This window comes from Anticarsia gemmatalis, chromosome Z, assembly GCF_050436995.1.
Source record: "Anticarsia gemmatalis isolate Benzon Research Colony breed Stoneville strain chromosome Z, ilAntGemm2 primary, whole genome shotgun sequence".
NCBI lineage: Eukaryota > Metazoa > Arthropoda > Insecta > Lepidoptera > Erebidae > Anticarsia > Anticarsia gemmatalis.
The window spans coordinates 16,565,339-16,583,967 of NC_134776.1; the positions used below are offsets into that span (position 1 = coordinate 16,565,339).

Sequence of the window (18,629 nt, forward strand, 5' to 3'; positions counted from 1 at the left end):
ATCACCCGCATATTATAGATCCGTGTGGATGTGTCGGGCAGTGTCGCTTTATGGGCAGTGATGAGGTCTTGTGCGCAGTTGTCGAGTTAGATGATACTCGCTGAGACAGAATGACACAGTGCATTAATACTGTGTTATGACTTTCATACAACAATACTTTCATATTAGCAACACAGTTGTGCGATAAAAAACGTATACTTCTATGTAAAATAGAAGTTACATGCCAATATGTAAGAAATCTTATCAACTGGTGGTAATTCCTTTCTAAACAAGCATTTCGGTACTGTTTAGCGTCAAAATTATGGCACTACGGTATTAGTACTCTCTAGTTAAGTGAGTGCATTTTTTCTTATAATCACTTTTAGTAAGAAAACTGCGAGGACGGCAGTTTCGAATATTGTCATATAAGTCAGCCTACATCGGGCGATCACTCGGGCGAACCTCGGTGATACTTCAGTACATTCTATAACTGGTACTTTAAGGCAATTACGTCCTCATCAATAGTAAAATTGATCAATATTACGTCTACGTAAATGGGACACATTGTCGATAAATCTGTGGTTTTTAAGGTTTTTAAGTTATTCAAGTGTAAACATTTGTTTTGAAGCACTTACCTATAAGGCTTAATCTATCTGCCACTAGGCAATAAAGTAATAAGCACAACTACATCACATAGAACTCATTAATCATAAATATATCTGTGACATAGAATTTTATCTATCATCAAACATTCGACCGTCTTCCATGGCTAATTAAAAATACCACAGATATTGACTAACTAAATATTAAATAGTTGTGATTCAATGTTTGTTTTATTTCCGTCAGTGTTTCTGATACATGTGCTTAAAGTTTTTAATACTGTACCATGTCAACAAGTGGTTTGTACATAAATAAAAAGCCAGCATAAGTCTCTCTTATAACTCTACATGATTCTTGTCAGGTACTCTATACAGCGCTTTGTTTATTCTCTTTTCTGCACAGATCGCGACAAATGTTTACAAGTGAATAAGCAGCCCCACTTAACTTGGTGTAGGTAGGTACACTCATTACGTACATATTTCACATAATAAATTTTAGTAATAGCAATGCAGAATATTAAAAATTTAATTTATACATACAATATGCAGTTATATTTTCTCACTATCTAGCTATATCGGGCACACAGCCCGACGCTAAGGCCAAAATACTCCAATTATTTCTAATTACGTCAAAAAGCCGCGGTTTTTAGAAACGCATTTCGCATGAGAAGCATTAGGCCTGGAAGCCCGTTATTGGAATGACTGACCTCAGGGACAAAGGCACACACAACAGTCGAATGTAGCAGTTAAACGTTGTATCAGAATAGGTAACGCGAACTTCTACATATTTAAACACGATTATGAATGCCAGTGAAAATATGCAACCAAAACTAAATGTTATCAAACATAATGACAATAAATACCAACGAGGGGACGCCGCCACTATTAACGGTTTGTCACCATTATGCGACTAGCATTCCTTCGTTAGGTCAAAACAATAAAAAAAATCGCAATGCAGAAACTGAATGATTGCTGAAGAAAAAAAGGATAAAAAACAAAACAAAATAAAATAATGAAGAACTGTTTATTTTAACTTCCTCTTCAAATAAATAAAACTTTAATGAACAAAAAATTTCAGGATCACTAAGTTAAAGAAAATGATGGTATACAAATTTTACACAGAATATAGTTTATGAATATCATTTTACAACTTCAACAAAATTATAAAATGTCAGTTTAATCAATCCTCACAAATTACTTTTAACAAGCTTAGATAAATGTCCTTTTAATAATAATTAACGTTAATTTTTATTACAGCTCGGTAAAACTGAGATAAACAGCTACATAAACATGGAGAGGTCTTTCAAACCTAGTTACGTATTTATAAAGAGCGCGCCGCGCGGCGAGGTGAGCGCCCGCCGCCGAGCGCCGCTCTATACATGTGAAAGCCTCAAATAATATTATCAATAACTGTTAACAGTACTACATCATTACAAACAAGTGCTGGGAACATGGCAAAGATTTATGCAAACAAACCTGTTTAGTTCGCAGTAACGAGTCCGAGTGGACGCATCGCACGCGGAGATTATTTCACCGCTAATTTAGACTAGCATTTTGGTGCCCTACAGAGACCATGGACTCGACAATATAAAGGCACCTGACAACAGTTATAGGCCAACGTCACACCGCCGCGTGCTCGAGCCCACGGCCTGCACTCGTAACGTTACAGTTAAGGCCTCCTTTTATTGAGAATACTTCAAGCTTCTGTCGCATGAGTGTGACGACGAGTTGTCATTTGTCCATATTCCATACGACAAGACTTATTCTTTCACGGGAGTTAGGCCTTACTTTAATAGAGGCATAACATATAAATATTTACTTCATGGCCCCGATAAATTCATCTTTTAAAGGTAATCAACAGTCTATTTCGCTAATACAAAAAAGATTATATGATTGTCGTACAAAATCGATATATCACAATCCAATCGGTTATAGACTATTGCCTAGAAGAAAACTATACATTAATATATTAGTAATTCGAGATACATATGCCGCAGAGATATTGCGATTGAATTCAAAATTTGTGAGGTAATACATCAATAATATGGAGATAGTGTGCAATATCTAAACGACATATATAGCTATATATAACATATATGTCGGGTGAATCAAGCCCGCTACAAAAAAAAACATAATAAAACTAGTCTACTTTACACTTATTTAGGAATATGTCAAAAGATATCGACAAGTTATATACCTGAAGAGATGTGATATTAACGCGTAACGCAGTATTTCAATAGCAACGCAACAAATGACGTTTGCGAACGGACTTATCTGCAACTGTGCTCGGTAGTGTGCAAATACAGGCTGATGACTAAGCAAGCATCTTTATCATTTATACCATGAACATTTTTAATAACTATACAATAATTATATGATTCTGATGCAATCTTTCATAACAATTTGGTATAAATAAATATTTGTAAAACATGCGTAAAAAATATTTCACTGTCAATGTATTAGAATTTTACATATCGTTAGGAATTAAACGATACCAATACCGTAGTGAGTTGTAAGAGTAATGGTAGCAGTGATAACCATACTACCGATTCATTTTACTTTTGATAACTCAGCGTTAAATAAATTGATATAAATATACCAAAAACTTATAAAAATGGTACACAAACGTAAAGTGTTGCATTAATGAGTTACTTGAATTTATTAATATTAAATGTCAATAATTTAGGTCAAGATCTGTTTTTGATAGCTACTTGATTGTCAAAAATCGATAATGGTAGTCAATTGTCTGAAATGTCTGAAATTTGTTTAAAATTGTCTGTATGAATGTGTCCAAATATAACAACAATATCTCATTATAAGGTTTGGTATCGTTTGATACATTAAATATAAAATAAAAAAATCAGCAAATAATAAAATATTTCGGTCAACTGTAAAAAGCAATAAGTATACGACAAATCTCGGGACGAGCTTAACTTTTTTTACAGTAAACCTTAATTTAGGTTCCTATCCTATTTAGATAAAATTTCACGTATTTATACATAACGCATCTCGTTTTCTATTCAACTTTAGAGCTCAAGTATATTATAAATGTTTAAAGAATAGGAACCTAAACGTGTCCGGTCAAATACCATGCAGGTATGGTACATGCAATAAAACTAAAGACTGCTATAAATATATAACATAATATACAGATTTTGTACTGCAGTCATCGTCATCTGTATGTGCTTCATAGCTCGATAATCCGTTATTAATACTTGGCTTACGGTTAAAATTTCCTTTGACTAAATAAAAAACACATAACATTAAAATGGCGATAAGATCAATAAATCGTACTGGCTGTTTCGTTTAAAAACAAAGTAATATAAAATTCATATTAATAATGCAATACCATTTTAAATAGAGATGTAAATGTTTGGCGGATCTACTATACACATTTTAATAATTTGGGACGTATTAAACATTTCCCCGAACAAATGGGAATATACTTTTGGCATACCTATTTTAGTCAAAGTGTCGCCTATCAACGTTTAATAAATAACACGAAATACACTTGAGAGCAAAAGAATCGAGCATCTGTCGCCGATCATCGTTATCATAAATTGAAAATACAATACTAATTCATAATACAAGTAATATGGTACATCAAAGTCATACCATGTACAGTACACTAATGTCCAAATAAAACAACGAAAATTGTTACTTGTGTCTGTGTGTTGTCGTCAAATCTGTGCATGCAGTAATTAGATGTTCTGTTACCAACATTGCTCATCAATTTAAACAACAGAATACTAAGTCGTTTTAGTACAATCTAATAATATACTACAAATTAATATTATAATACTATCATAGTTGGGAAAGTATACCCAACAATAAAATTTCGAATATAAAATAAATTTCTTATTTGCTGCAACATAGTTTCGGCTCGATATCTTTGCTCTCAAATGTATGTGAATAAAACCTTTGCAATAACAGAGTAAAGAGCTTGACGGTGCGTCAATACTTGTCGTAAAAACTATTGTAGGAAACGCTTGGGGCCGCTCACTTGGACAGTTTGCTGATCACCCGGATAAGGGCTCCGTTCTCATCTTTCAACCGCTGATTTTCGGCTTGAAGCGTTTGCTGGTACTGGAAATCATAGAAAACGTATATTAATATTCATAACCAGTTAGTGTTGATTGCAGTGACATCATGACGAGTAATGTTTTTTTACGTGAAGTTGGTATTTCTATGTTGTTTGAAACCAAACTTATAGAACATCCCTCTTCAAGTCATATGAAAACAAGAACGTCACTGCTTTAATTAATAAGTTACAATAACATAATAGGACATGGGGGACACAATCGATGTCAAATCAACTCAAATTCTACAATAACATGAACCAAATAAAACAAAGGGATATGAGAAAAACTCTATTAACTGAATAACGGCTACATATTTTATGAGTATTTTTAATGCTTACGAGGGGATCAAGGAATAAGGTAAGACAAAACCAAATAAAAACATGGACCATTCAAGTAATTGTTTAAAAATAATGTCACAAAACCTATTATTCTAACTTAGTCACTGGGTTCCTTTGGAGTATATTAAAACATGACTGTAATTGAATATCGACGATAATACACATGAAGCCCCACATTTTATTATTATATACTTTTAATCACAACAACTTTGTCCGCGAAATACAAATACCATTCAAAACTAAGAGCTGTAGATCTATATGACAATAATTCGACTTACAAAATATGCGACACAAAACACAAGTTTTCCTTTGAAGTCAATTAACTCTGTACTAAATGGCAATATTGTGAGTTACAACAGAAATAACATGAACGCTGATTTTCTTAATTTTCTTTTCCAAATTATGTTGTCGGCTGATCAATCATGCTAATAAATGTAACCTGTTATTTCTTAATCTAACTGCGGGGCTTCAAGTTATTGAACACAACAATAAATACTAAAAGCTATATAACATATTTACAAGTGCGCAACGCTGTGTTTGTTAGGATAATTCCAAACTTAAAGAGTAAAGCTTTTTAGTAACTAAATTGATGGATGTGTTCCTACGTTTTATGTCACCCTGGTACGTTTCCTCCACAACTATGACCAACAACTAATAACTATTTTTGTAGTGTATTTTGTACTGAAGTGGTTCGTTTCTGTTCAAATTGTATGGTTTGCAGATTATTCATGATGTTGTATGATCACAATACGATGAGGTGTTGGTTCTCTGTAGTACAGGTACAAGTCATGCAACACACGGTAGCCATTTGCAACATTGTGTTTTATTCATACCGCCATTTATTTACAGAATTTACCACTTTCTTTACCTATATCTGGTTCGGAACCATTATTCCTATTGCTAACATAGCTTATAGTACATCACACTGACAAATTTTGTTTAAAATGTTTCGGCCTATAAATATAACGTCTATTTAATTATTCAATATTTTTTAAGAGAAGCAATTATAATCGCACTATCACGGGTTAAGTCCTTTAGGTTTCCACACTATCGGTATTCAGATAAAACACAATGAATAGGGGCGCGTGCACGTGCGTACAATGTATACGTCACGAACGCGAAGTGTACAATTTTACAGAAACATCTATACTATTAGAAACTACAATTTCGCCAGAGAAATCCGTATATCTAGGATAGCTAGAATTCGACTGACGTGTAGCGTCATAAGCATAGGTATTCCCAAAAACTGTGCCACATAGACGTGACGTATACGCATCAAGCTTGCAAAAAGTACGAAGGCTATAACATGCCTGGTAATCTGACGCACCCTCTAGAAAGACTGTTAGCTGAACTAAATTGAATAGGATAACAACGACTATACGAATATTAATCTTCTGATTATTCTATGAGGAGTTTGACAGCTAATCATAACAAAATATTTCTTATAAATCCGTGTCTTGAATTGCAAGAAACCGACGTAAAAATCATTGTGGTAATTTTACTTTTTTTTTATTACATTATAAGTTGACGGGCACGTATTACTTCGTACGTAACGCAAGCGTTTGTTGCACGCAATGGACGCGCCACACTAGTCCCTCACGCAAGTTAGACATGTACCAAAGCATGCTCGCCATAACACACTGTTAATTGTGGGCGGGGCTTGCGACATGTACGACGCCGGCGCCCGCGCTCGCCGACCGTGCAGTCTCGCTTACACGTTTTGAATGAAATTATGATGATTGTAGTTTAAGGTCAAGGATTATATATTTTATCATTACCTTCAGTCTACTTAAATTATTATGGTGACATATTACCAAACAAAATCATTAAGTGGCGAATAAATCAATTTAATAGCTTTATAAATCGCTTGACAGTCAAAACTCTTTGAAATCCTAAGAGCTGCATAATACATTATTTAGAATTTACTTAAAGTCATTAACGTAAATGCTTTATCAACTAAAATAGCTAATGTAAAAGTTATAACACGTTTTGAATCCTTGATTACGCTATGAATGCTTACCAAGAAGATCTGATGAAATGAAAATAATTATGAACGATCACTCAACAGTACAAAGTTAAAAAGCGAACGAATATTCAAATCTTTGTAAATAGTACAAAACTGTTTACATTGTAAACGAGTCATAAAAAAGCACGAGCTGTGAAAACCGCGACAAATCAATAAAATGCAACATGCATTGTCCATAATTTGCTGTATAAAGAAGACGTGTAAGGGAGCCTGGCAAAAAGTGTGCAATAATAATTATAATAATATCGAACGTGTAAGCGAGAGCGTCGATCGGTTTAGTACCAGCGCACGCCGCACCGTGTCGCCACTGAGCTTCACGCTCAATTAATATACACATTTACCTATTTGGCGGCAGAGTTGGTCAATTTGCTCACGACCCGCGTAAGGGCACGATTCTCAGCCCTCAGCCTTTCGTTCTCGGCTTTTAGCTTTTGCAATTGCTACAAAACGAACACCAACATGTCAATTTCATTATAACTTTTTATTTAGCAGCGGTCACAGCCATCTTGATGTCCGCCATCTCGGTTTAGATTCAAACTTGTAAGCTAACGGTTATTCTAAATTTTAAGATCAACTAACTGTTTGCAAATATATATAATGTGTTGTGTATGTGTCCGTCACTAGAATTTTAGCACATATGATATAATAAAACCTCTAAATACCTTTAATTCCTCCTCCATTTCAGATAACTTGCGCTCCATGGCCCGCTTTTCTCGTTTCTCAATCTCCGACAGCGGGTTTTGATTCTGTAATCAAAGAAAATTGGTTCTATAAACCACTACTCAGATGATGGAATATTGGTGTAAGCTTTTAAATAATAAAAGCAATTTATGTTTTAAAACAAAGAAAATAAAAACATTCAAGTGAGTCATTGTCGGCGCCACATCATGTTCAAAACAAAATTCGCGTACACAACTTTAGCAGCTAAAACATATTGCACAAATAAATATAAAGGTTAGGGTTGGACGACGTCAATCTGACAGCTGTATGCACATAATTAGTGTTGCGCCGTAGGCGGGAATTAGTCAACTTACTAAAATAGTCGAGCTAATTATGTTGAACATTAGGCGTAGTCACGGCTAAGGTGAATCGCTCACGACAGAACTACGCGGAAATATTTACAAATTTACGGTGTGACAATTTTAAAAACAAATACATTTTGTAGTCTATATGCAATGGATTCTTACTAGAACGAGTTCGCTGAATACGTAGTACCTACTCGTGTATTTATTATAATCTAGCAAGCTATCCAAGATGTTTATCTTCGGACCGTTGCGCAACTGCATCTTGCAAACGGACCCGTGATTGATTGATCTACAAATTCCGAGTGCGATTTATCCTCTATTATTCAATCAATAGCATGAACTAGAATGAATGACGGGACTCAATCGGACGAAAGTGAACATTTTAATTTTTGGATAAAAGATATATACATCACGGATGTCTAGACTTCATTGATGTACAGAGTTTGAAGAAATTCACGAAAAAGCGTACTACTTTATGAATGTCTATGTAAATAATTGCACAACAGCTGTCGCGAGTACCGTGTCCGTCCAATAATTTGTACAAAAGTCAAAATATAAATGGAAGTAACATCAACAAACATTACAAGAATATACAAACAAAAACAAATTATATTGTGTTTATCGTTCGTCAAGGCAAAGATGCAATGTTCGCAAAGCAAAATATTACCATATGTAAATTACAACCAGACAACTGCAGTAAAAATAAAGCGTTACTTAATTTTGAGCAAATGCAAACATGTTCTTTTTGTTCATATATAATTTGAGCGGTCGTGCTCATTCATTACGATGTCCATATATGCAGTTGTGATTTACATATTTTTCTGATAATATTAAAACAAAGGCAATAACTAACAAATAATTGGAAAATAAGCAATAACAGACATGCACACTTCGCTATACTTGAAGTAAAATCGCAATCGCAAAATAAAAAAATGTCAACGTGACTTGAGTTTTCCGTTGGTAGCGCAACTAAAGCTTTACAACAGCACTATTAGACAAAAAAAAACAGGAATCACAGGAATGACTTAAAAAAAATATAATTTTAATAAATTGATCTAATTTTGCTATTGTTCTGCTTAGGCAGCGTATTGTTTCAAGTCGTGGTTTTGACACACGTAGTGTTTAAAGTGCGTACCACTTGAGTGAGCCTGGTGATGGTGGCGCGGGCTTCACGCAGCTGTTGCTCCGAGGTCTGCAGCAGGGCCCGCAGGCGGCGCACCTCGCTCGTGGACGCCTCGTACAGCGCCTTGTAGTCCTTGTCGTCTGACTCTTCTGTGCGTTCGCTGCCAGACTGGAATCATACGAAACATACCAATTAATAAAATTAGTGCACCATGCTCCATCGAGAAACGTGTCGTTTAAGGAGATAGGTAAAAGCTTTTGCCAATTGAACCACTTCGATTACCTGTAGAGTAAGTAAAAATAAATTGACCGATAACCTAAGCATTTCATACAGCACAAATTCCAACATCTCAATGTCTTTTATAATAAGTTAGAAAAATGATATATGAGCTAAATTGATTGAGTAAAATATCAGCGCAGTGTTGACAGCAAAAACTGTGGTGACTATGTGAGGACCTGCTCTATAACAATGAATGAATGAAGGTTGAAAATTATGATAATGGTGGTGGTTAGGACGATAACTGCACCGTACAGCGATCATACATATACATAGAGATGTGTCCAGAAGCACGCAAACAATAAGGCTGAATGCTGAATGAGAGTACAAGTTACAACTCTCGTTGTTAACCTTATTTGTTTCAATGTAAACTGACAGTAATATTATAATTTATTTATTTTGACAACACCTAATTAAATTAAAATTCGAAATTAAATAATATCAGAGAACTATCTATCATTTTTTTTCTAACTTAACGATTATCAAAAGTATTAGTTTCAGACAACTTATTTTACCACCTACGAAATATTTTCTATGGCTAACCCGATACACCAAACCACATCGATTTAACCTTAAACAAAAATAACTTAAGCGCTGTTTTATCGCTAACAAATAGAGATCAGAAACGGGCCGGCTATAAAAAGAAACGATGAACTAATACGAAGTTTGAAAAAACCCCGATTGTTCTTGATCTCACATGAATGTGAACTGACACTTTCCACAACACAGTAAACAGTCGAGTAATTTTAAACTCTAAGTGCAAAATAAATAAAACATTTTTCTTTTCTTATTTTAGTCCCCAACCCGCACTCGCCCAGCGTTGTGGACTCAAGGCCTAGCCCCTTCCTCTCGTTTGGGAGGAGACCCTTGCCCTGCAGTGGGACAGAAAATGGGGTATTAAAAACAAAAAAAATCGGCGCAATGAGATGTTTCTTTGACCCGTAATGTTCATATATTCGACGCAACGAATTCGCGTAATTTAATACTGTAACCAAATTATGTTTGACCGAATTATAAATCGGGTAATAAAACCATTAAAATACTGATTGCTATGCCATCTAAATCTATCTGAAGTAAATAATAAACTATGTTTTGGCACAGGAATGGATCAACCGATTGACGTATATCTTATTCCATTAGAAATCGAACATAAGACGTCGTTGTATGTCGGTAAAATATAACTAATAAACTACACTAACATATAGAGGAAGTCTCACATGAACGTCACAAACGTATTATTTTATCAATTTCTTTATTAGTTTCATAACATAAACATTGGAATTTTGTTGCTCTCGTCTAATATCTTATATAGGTAAAATGATGGGATTAAATTGTCAAGACTTTCTTAGTTTATGTAGTGTTAGTGACATGGTGATACTTAAGACCAACGCAAACAAGTTTAATTTGCGTCATAACCCAAGGACAGGCAGCGAAGGATTTTATACATTTTAGATCCACTGGCCTCCAATGCGTTGACAATTATTTATTTTCAAACAACAAACACATGGAACTCAAATGCATCCGTATTAATTGAGCCCCTTATATCGCCACATTATAGGTTTCTTTTATAAATTAGGACGTGACTACCGTGGCAAGAAAATTTTCCCATGGCGTTAGAAATACACACAATTTGCGAAATTCTCGCTATGCACGATGATCAGATCTCAACAAACCAGAAGCTATGTAAACAAACATCAAAAACAGGCCTGAACTATTTAAATGCATGTTGCTAGCGAGATCTTTATGCGTATATTCACATGACGGTATTCATAGGGATTTCATTTAAAACTAGAGTCTGTCAATGTTATTTGGAAACATTTTGTGAAAGGAAAAGTAGCTACGTACACAGTATCCATCGGACGCGAGGGAGTTGAGGCTAAGAGATCGCGAGCCAAAAGTACCCGCTGTTTCTAGAGAGCTCAATGAGCGAGATCGCTCTTTGTCCAAATTGCCAGTCTTATTTGCACGAGATTTGCGCTCAGGCCGCACAGGAGGAACCTCCGCCGCAGCCGGCGCTTCCACTGGCACTTCCACTGGTGTCTCCACCGGATCTGGCACTTTAGCTAGCGGCACAGGCTTAGGTTTAAAGTCTTTTTTGCTCGCTAACAACCTTTTGTCCAACTTTTTCAACACAGGCGTCATTAAATTTAATGAACCTAAGGTAGCACCTAAATACACGCCCCCATATCCCGAACTCGTGCCTCCGTATATACCGTGATTTGACGATGGCCGTCCTAGGCCTGCACTGTAAGGATTATAGTTTCTGTACGCGCTGGCACTGTAATTGGAGTAATTAGATGTCGTGTAAGGATTGTATTGACTACCCAGCATAGTGCTCAAAACACTCGGAGAAGAACTGTAGTGCGAAGTGAGGCTTCGCGGACGCGAGGTGTACCTATCTTGTTTTCGACTCATTTTGTACACATTTCACTAGGAGCAAATCGTATAACTAACAGCGGGCGAACGCCGCGCTCTACATAAACACACTGACTGTTTCCCCGAGTTTTATTCAACGCGGAGTGAAAATATTGTGTGCGCCCACGTCGCGGCGCGGCGGCGGCAGGATCGCGCGTGTGTGACGCCGCTGACGCACTGCTACGTTGAGACGAGAGGGCGAGATCTACGGGGACACGTGAGACACGCATCACCTGTAAATATAACGGCGTAGCAAGGGAGCGCCGGCCGGCAGCACACCCGCACCGCCACAAGGACGCTACACAAATAGAGATTACAGCCCTCTATTATTATCAGCGACGCCTCATCAATCAGTCGACAGTTTACTTCATAATTAGTGCGTCGATCGAAGGCCACCAGTAGCCAACTCGCGCCTCCGCCCCGATCGTACAGGTACGCAACGCACGAGCTAAATATATGCCTCTGATAAACACAGCATACTATAACAATTGCAAGACCTGTAGATAACGAGCGCCGAATGCATCCAACATTAAACACTACGCAGATACTGATTCGCCTAAAAGCTTTAGTAGTACAACACAATCTTGACGTGCTAATTTATGAAACACGCATCAACTTCTTGTCTTTGTGTTATACATTCTGTATATAAATTCTATTTTCAAGTTTACGCGTCTCCAATTCTGAAAGCGGTGACCCAAATACTGTCTTGGAGGGAACAGTCTAAACATTTGAATAAAATTTTAAACCATTTGCTTCCAACGATAATATCGGTAACCGCAACGCGTTCCAAATCTTGTCCAGTATTTTATTACCCACTAGATATCCCCTAGATTATGAGAACATTTACTAAGCTATCTTGAAATGTGTGCGCTGGATCCATTGAGTCAGTGGCCTAATTCTATTTCTCAACGCACAACGTTGGCGTGCCGAAATCGTTTTTCAAAATTTCGTCATTTACACCTAAACTTATTTCGAAATTGTCTCGCAAAACTCGGCCTTTGACACTTACGTAGACGCGGGCGTGAGACGCTAGACGACCGACACGATGTCTGTTCTACATAATGGACATTGACAAAGTAGTTATAAATTGTTCGCAAACCATAAAATTAGCGTTTAATCACTTGAGTAATGAAAACATTGGAATGACGACGTGACTCCGGCGGTACGCTCTCGATCCAAGTAACAGGTCAAGGGTGTGTCCAGTTTAGCGATGTGTAAACTAGTTTTATTTTTCGTATTTACGAGCGTCTGCAAGTTGTATCGCTTCCTGTTTTTGCATATTAAATAAATTCAAAAATATTTTTACAACAATCAGGAAAAGTTTTTCTATGATTTGACGCAATGATTAATATTTTCCGTCGAATTAACATGAGAAAATATAGCGCAGTATTGCTGTGATGTGATGTGATAGTACGCCTACAGACAGTAGTCAACATTACGTATCGAATGTTTGACGAGGTAACATCGTGAACAGGAACTGTGACATTACCAGGCATGTGTGCATTCCGGGTCTGCGGTAATGCTAAAAATAATGCTCTTTGTATCAATATGTTAAATATATAAATACAATTTTTTATATGCAAAATTTACGCTAACAAAATGTGATACTATAATGAGCCCTACAACACCTACCAAGAAGCCTATTTCTTCAATCACTTTTTAACCGACTGCAAAGGTGCAGGTTCTAAATTCGACCGTATTTTGTAGCAACTAAAACGTACCTAAATGGTTTGAAAGTATTAAAATTTTGTAGTGGCAATTTACCAGAAGTAGTTTACAGGTTTAAAGAAGCAATAATAGATTTTAAGGAGCCATTGACAGTTCGTGGAACATTTGTGTAAAACGTTGTTTGAAATTGAATTCGGTTTAGTGTTCACTTCCTTAGACTGAACGCTTCATGGTTTTGTTAATGGAACAATCCGTCGGTTTTAGCACTTCTAGGAAAGCAATCTAAGGCATACATTTCGTTAACAGATTTAGGTACTCATCATTCAAAAGTTCAGTAACGGTTTTAGAATCGAGAAATCAAATTTTTATCACATATAACTACTGATAAACTATCAATACTTCTATAAAAATATACAGAGTCACAGTGTAGTCGTGGTCATGCAGAGCCGCATGACGCACGTCGAAGAAACGGACGTATGAAAATCTATGATCGTATTCAAAATACCACACGCATCGATATATCTATCTCAAAGAGGTATCTAAAACACAAATCGTCAATTTAGTTAAACAGGAATCTATTTGACCTAATTGTTAATAATGAACAATACGACCACCCAAAACAGTGTCACGTGGAAATAAATAAACGATGTTTACAAAATCTTCTAAACGTAGTAGTAACCGCTCACTCAACCGCCTCAGTATCAACCGTAACAGAGTTGGAATCATTCCAATATTGTCACGTTTCACCGCGGAAACCTGGATATTTATTGTGATGAAAACACGACATATCGACATTTTCATGCTGGGCTTCAAGGTGGGCACGTTAATGGATTAAATTGAACTATTTCTAGTGTAACCACTTTCTTTACAAATTTAAATCTTTTAAATATTTTTTTGACGAACAAAATAGTTACCACTCAAAAGAAATTTAATTAAATAAAAGGGCACACACAGCTACAAGGCCGAAAGAATGATAAATCAAGTTATTCTGTATCTTTAGCAGGCACGACTATATAAAAACGTTTCCAGAACAATTTCAGTTACACAAAAACCACAAAGTTAATCACTTCCGATGTCAAACAAGACGGCACAAACTACACGAGACGTCGTCAGGCGGTACAAGATTATCCTTATCAACTGATATCAATTCGTGAGAGAGTGCACATTTAAAAAAAATTGGCATCGCCATCCATCACTAGGTGACAGTGTGACTAAGGTGTGGTGACAGCCTGAAGATTTATCTACTGTTTTAAATTAGACGCAAATGTGTTAAATAAAGAACTGACCGATATACGTTTCTTTGTCTTTTATCAATATCGACGATAAACAATATTTTTTCACGTAAGTAGTGTATAATTATTTCTTATAATAAGGTTCATGCTCGTAGCTTCAAATATAATAGGGCCAGAAAAGACTGAGGACATAATGAAGACTAAAACTCGCCATCTAAGTCTATCAACGTAAAATACCCAAGACCGTAAATCAGTCGAGATGAAACCGTCCATTAACATCCCTTTGACGCATGACTCTTCCCAGAGCAAATCGGTTTGGAGAAAAACACGTGTTCGCATGTTCGTGGTCGTGACGTAGGAAGTGAGTTGCCAAAATCCTTCCCTTTCAAAGAGCCTCGTATTTCAGTAACCTTGCACATGGCCACATAAATAACACTGTGTCACTCATAACGGTAGGTCTGATTCATGATGGTACAGCGCACAGAAAACAGTTTGAAATCAGTATCTGGGTAGCAAGTTAGTGAATCTCCATATTTATTCGTTAGTTTGTAAGTTCAAGAAAGTAAACCATTAAAGGTAAACCAAATCAGGTACTCAGGTTGGAGATTTCACGAAAGAAAAGTTTAAAAATGTACTTGTTTACACAAATAAAAATATAATGGAATATTCAATACTTCGCTTGCAGCCGCAGCAATGTTTTCAGCCACGTCCATTTTACGTTAAAAATTACAAAACAATACGAAACGTAACAAAATGAGCAAAAATAAATAGAAAATACAAATATTTTTATAATATTTTTCAAAAGAGAGGTTAAACAAAATACGATCTGAAAGAAAATCAAGTTTAAAATATAGTGTTCTATTCTTAAACAGCGTCACCTCCAGCAATATCAATAACCGACCTCGTTCATAAAAACTGAACGTTGTACTTTAAGCTGCTATTTAGCTATTTGTATCATTACTAATACATTACTTTAATAATATTATTAGTCCTCGAAACTTCGTTTTAGGTTAGGTTAATCAAGAAATCAGGATTGTTTCGTATAGGATTACGATAATTTCCATATCCCTTTATATTTACAAACTTATGCGTTTGTATCCGCTGCACCTGAAAGCTCACCCCGTTTAGTTCTGGCTCGCACTCGAGTGTTTCTAAATTTACATCTTAGTAATACTACACAACATACACGCACGTCAAACAAACATAATTGCAAACTTCACTCTATGTGTTTAAAGCTTTTAACCTATATCTACTAACGAATCCATTAACTTTGGTAAACTGTTTCTAGGAATATTTAAAGGCTGTTATGGACAATAATTAGATAGTAAAGAATTGAATATTTCCTCACGGCAAGTATATTGAAGATGAACTCAAACAATAAAGTCATTCAATGCTATTAATCAGTTGTGCCGACCTGTTGATAGTCTCATATATAATGTGTTAATTTTGGAACAAAGGCAGAAATATTCGTATCTGGATATTGGGAACGATGAAAGCAGAACTGAGATAAATGTGAAGATGTTTGTTTACAATGGAATATTTAGGTCTGGGATGTACTCGTATATCATACTCGTAAGAAATGCTAAGAAAATGTTTGAGAAAATTTAAGATTTACGTGAATACAACACAAAACGAAGATGTAAACGCATTATTTAACACAGTAACTTCAGAAAGTCAGGTCCTGGCCGAGAAGTTATCTGAAATAATTTCATAATCGAATCGAAATCGATTGCCTGACGTCACGGAAAAGCACTTTACTATTGCACGCATTTTGCTCTTGTAACTGGATATTTCCGGCGAAATAACGTCTACGCCTATGATTTTTACTGTTTCCCAGAATATAAGTAAAAGCACAAGCTTTCTTTTGAAAACCAAGTTGGCGAACGTGAAACAGGTGAACATGGAACTTTAACATTTATGATCTAATCATAAGATTTTAACATATATTATTAGGTAATCCTGATGATTGTACAAATCCGTTCTAGGGCTAGTCTTTCTTTTTAAGATATTTAGGGTTTAGCCCGCCTTGTAGCGATAATATCTCATCACAAATCAACCGTCTCCCGAAAACCACGAGAATTAATAAACTGGATTAAAAATAACTAAAAGAATTCTCTGTTGCAACAAATATTTCTACAGTGATATTTTTCGTGGAACATTCTACGAAAGAAATTAAAGTGACAAAAGTGAAATGATGTTGTTAATTATGTCGCCATGATGTCAAAACACGGAATAGTGCGTGCGTGAGTTATCGATATCATGACCACTAGCCAACACGATTGATGTACGAACATGATGATTCTGCTGCAAATAAAATTCATTGTTCTGTACAAAGGTACGTAAATAGCTACTAAGTAGGTAAATCATTTCTTTTATCAATGATTAAGCGGAACCATAGCGTCATCAAACTAATCAAGTTTTTGTTGATCTTAGTTTTTTCACCTACAGTGTTTGCTGGAGAGTAAGAATTGGATAGCCACACTACCAAAGCCACAAGCTGAATTTATGTAAAGACGTAAAATAAGTAATAATTAAATAAAAAATACCCTGTAAATGTTACTGAAACGTGTTTGGCAATCTACGTATGACACCATCCTGTCTACGCGACAAAAATATCTAGATCAAAGAACTGGATTAAAAACTTTTATGTCAGTAGCACATCGCGCTATTTATAATTATAAATGCTGCACTTCCTCTGGTGCAAAAACTAGTAAAATACTTTCAAATAGTGATCGTCATTCATGCCTGATTAGAATACAGTACAGTACATAACTCATTATATGCTGCTTCGGACTCAGAAAGTTTTGAACGAGACAGGTTTAAACTTTATCACGAGCTTGACTAAAACCATCAACTTACAGAAACGTTATTTCTCTAGACAAATATGATAATAAAATGTACCCTTAGCACTTCTGTTCGTTTGCTAAAATATCGTACGGATATTGAGCAGCAAAATAGACGTCCTACTAATTGCGGTCATTCTCTTCGTAGAAGACTGACTTAGACTGCCTCCGTGGCGCAGTGGTTTAGGTCGCCACGCCGATACCACTGCAACGGGAGGTCGTGGGTTCGATTCCCACACGGAGCAATTATTTGTGCGATCCACAAATAATTGCTTCGGGTCTGGTTGTGCTTTGTGTCCGTTGTTTGTATGTTTGTAAAAGTCCCCGCGACACAAGAGCAATTCTTAGTGCGGGAGTTGTCTTTTAAAAAAGAGAAAAAAGAGAAAAGAGTAGACTATTAGGAGTCCACTTGAAACGGAAACCGCTTTCATAAATAATCCCAAAGCACTTATTTTCTAAAGCCATCAATATAACTCACGAAGTCGAGTTCACAGCATTTGACGAATACGATGTATGATGATATGGCAGCCAGAAATACACCCAGCTATTGTTCAGTGACGTCATTACAGTGTGAGCGCTAACATGACGCTTCCACGGAAATATAATAAATATAAGGTCGAGACTTTTAATGCAGTTTTTTCTTCGTTGATAGTCATTTATTTTGTGAATAACTGTCTGTGGTCTTGTCGTGTGCGACATCTACTGACTAATATTTCAAGTGAGCTGAAATTTGGAGAAAGAATGAAACAAGAATTTTAACGAAGAGTAAATAGATTTTATGTCATTTATTTTCCTTGCCTGGGAATGTAATGAGTAAAAGTCATATTAGCAACTGTGATTACCACAATTTATGACTTGAAACAAACCCTTTTTTCTTTTAAATAAACAGTCGATATTAGATGGGCGTCTGAACTTACCTTGTAAACCTAAAATTCTGCATGATCTTACGCGTAAAATGAATTGTAAATCAAATCAAACCCCACATACATATAAACATGTTGAAATTCTGTGGTTATAAGTGAG

General features: G+C 35.9%; 1 protein-coding gene across 11 annotated transcripts in view; it reads right to left on the reverse strand.

Annotated features, from left to right (window-relative positions):
* Positions 1-1,588: 1,588 nt before the first annotated feature.
* The window catches only part of Mbs (Myosin binding subunit), a 55,426-nt gene continuing 38,385 nt past the window's right edge, over positions 1,589-18,629 (reverse strand). For 10 of the 11 annotated variants that reach the window (XM_076135233.1, XM_076135230.1, XM_076135232.1 and 7 more), the window contains 4 exons: positions 9,185-9,340; positions 7,687-7,770; positions 7,366-7,464; positions 1,589-4,664 (listed from right to left, as the gene is read on the reverse strand). In XM_076135233.1, the coding sequence (XP_075991348.1) occupies positions 7,366-7,464; positions 7,687-7,770; positions 9,185-9,340 (339 nt within the window). In that variant the 3' untranslated portion in view covers positions 1,589-4,664. The remainder of the gene's footprint in view (positions 4,665-7,365; positions 7,465-7,686; positions 7,771-9,184; positions 9,341-18,629) is intronic. The other variant, XM_076135223.1, reaches the window with a different exon arrangement.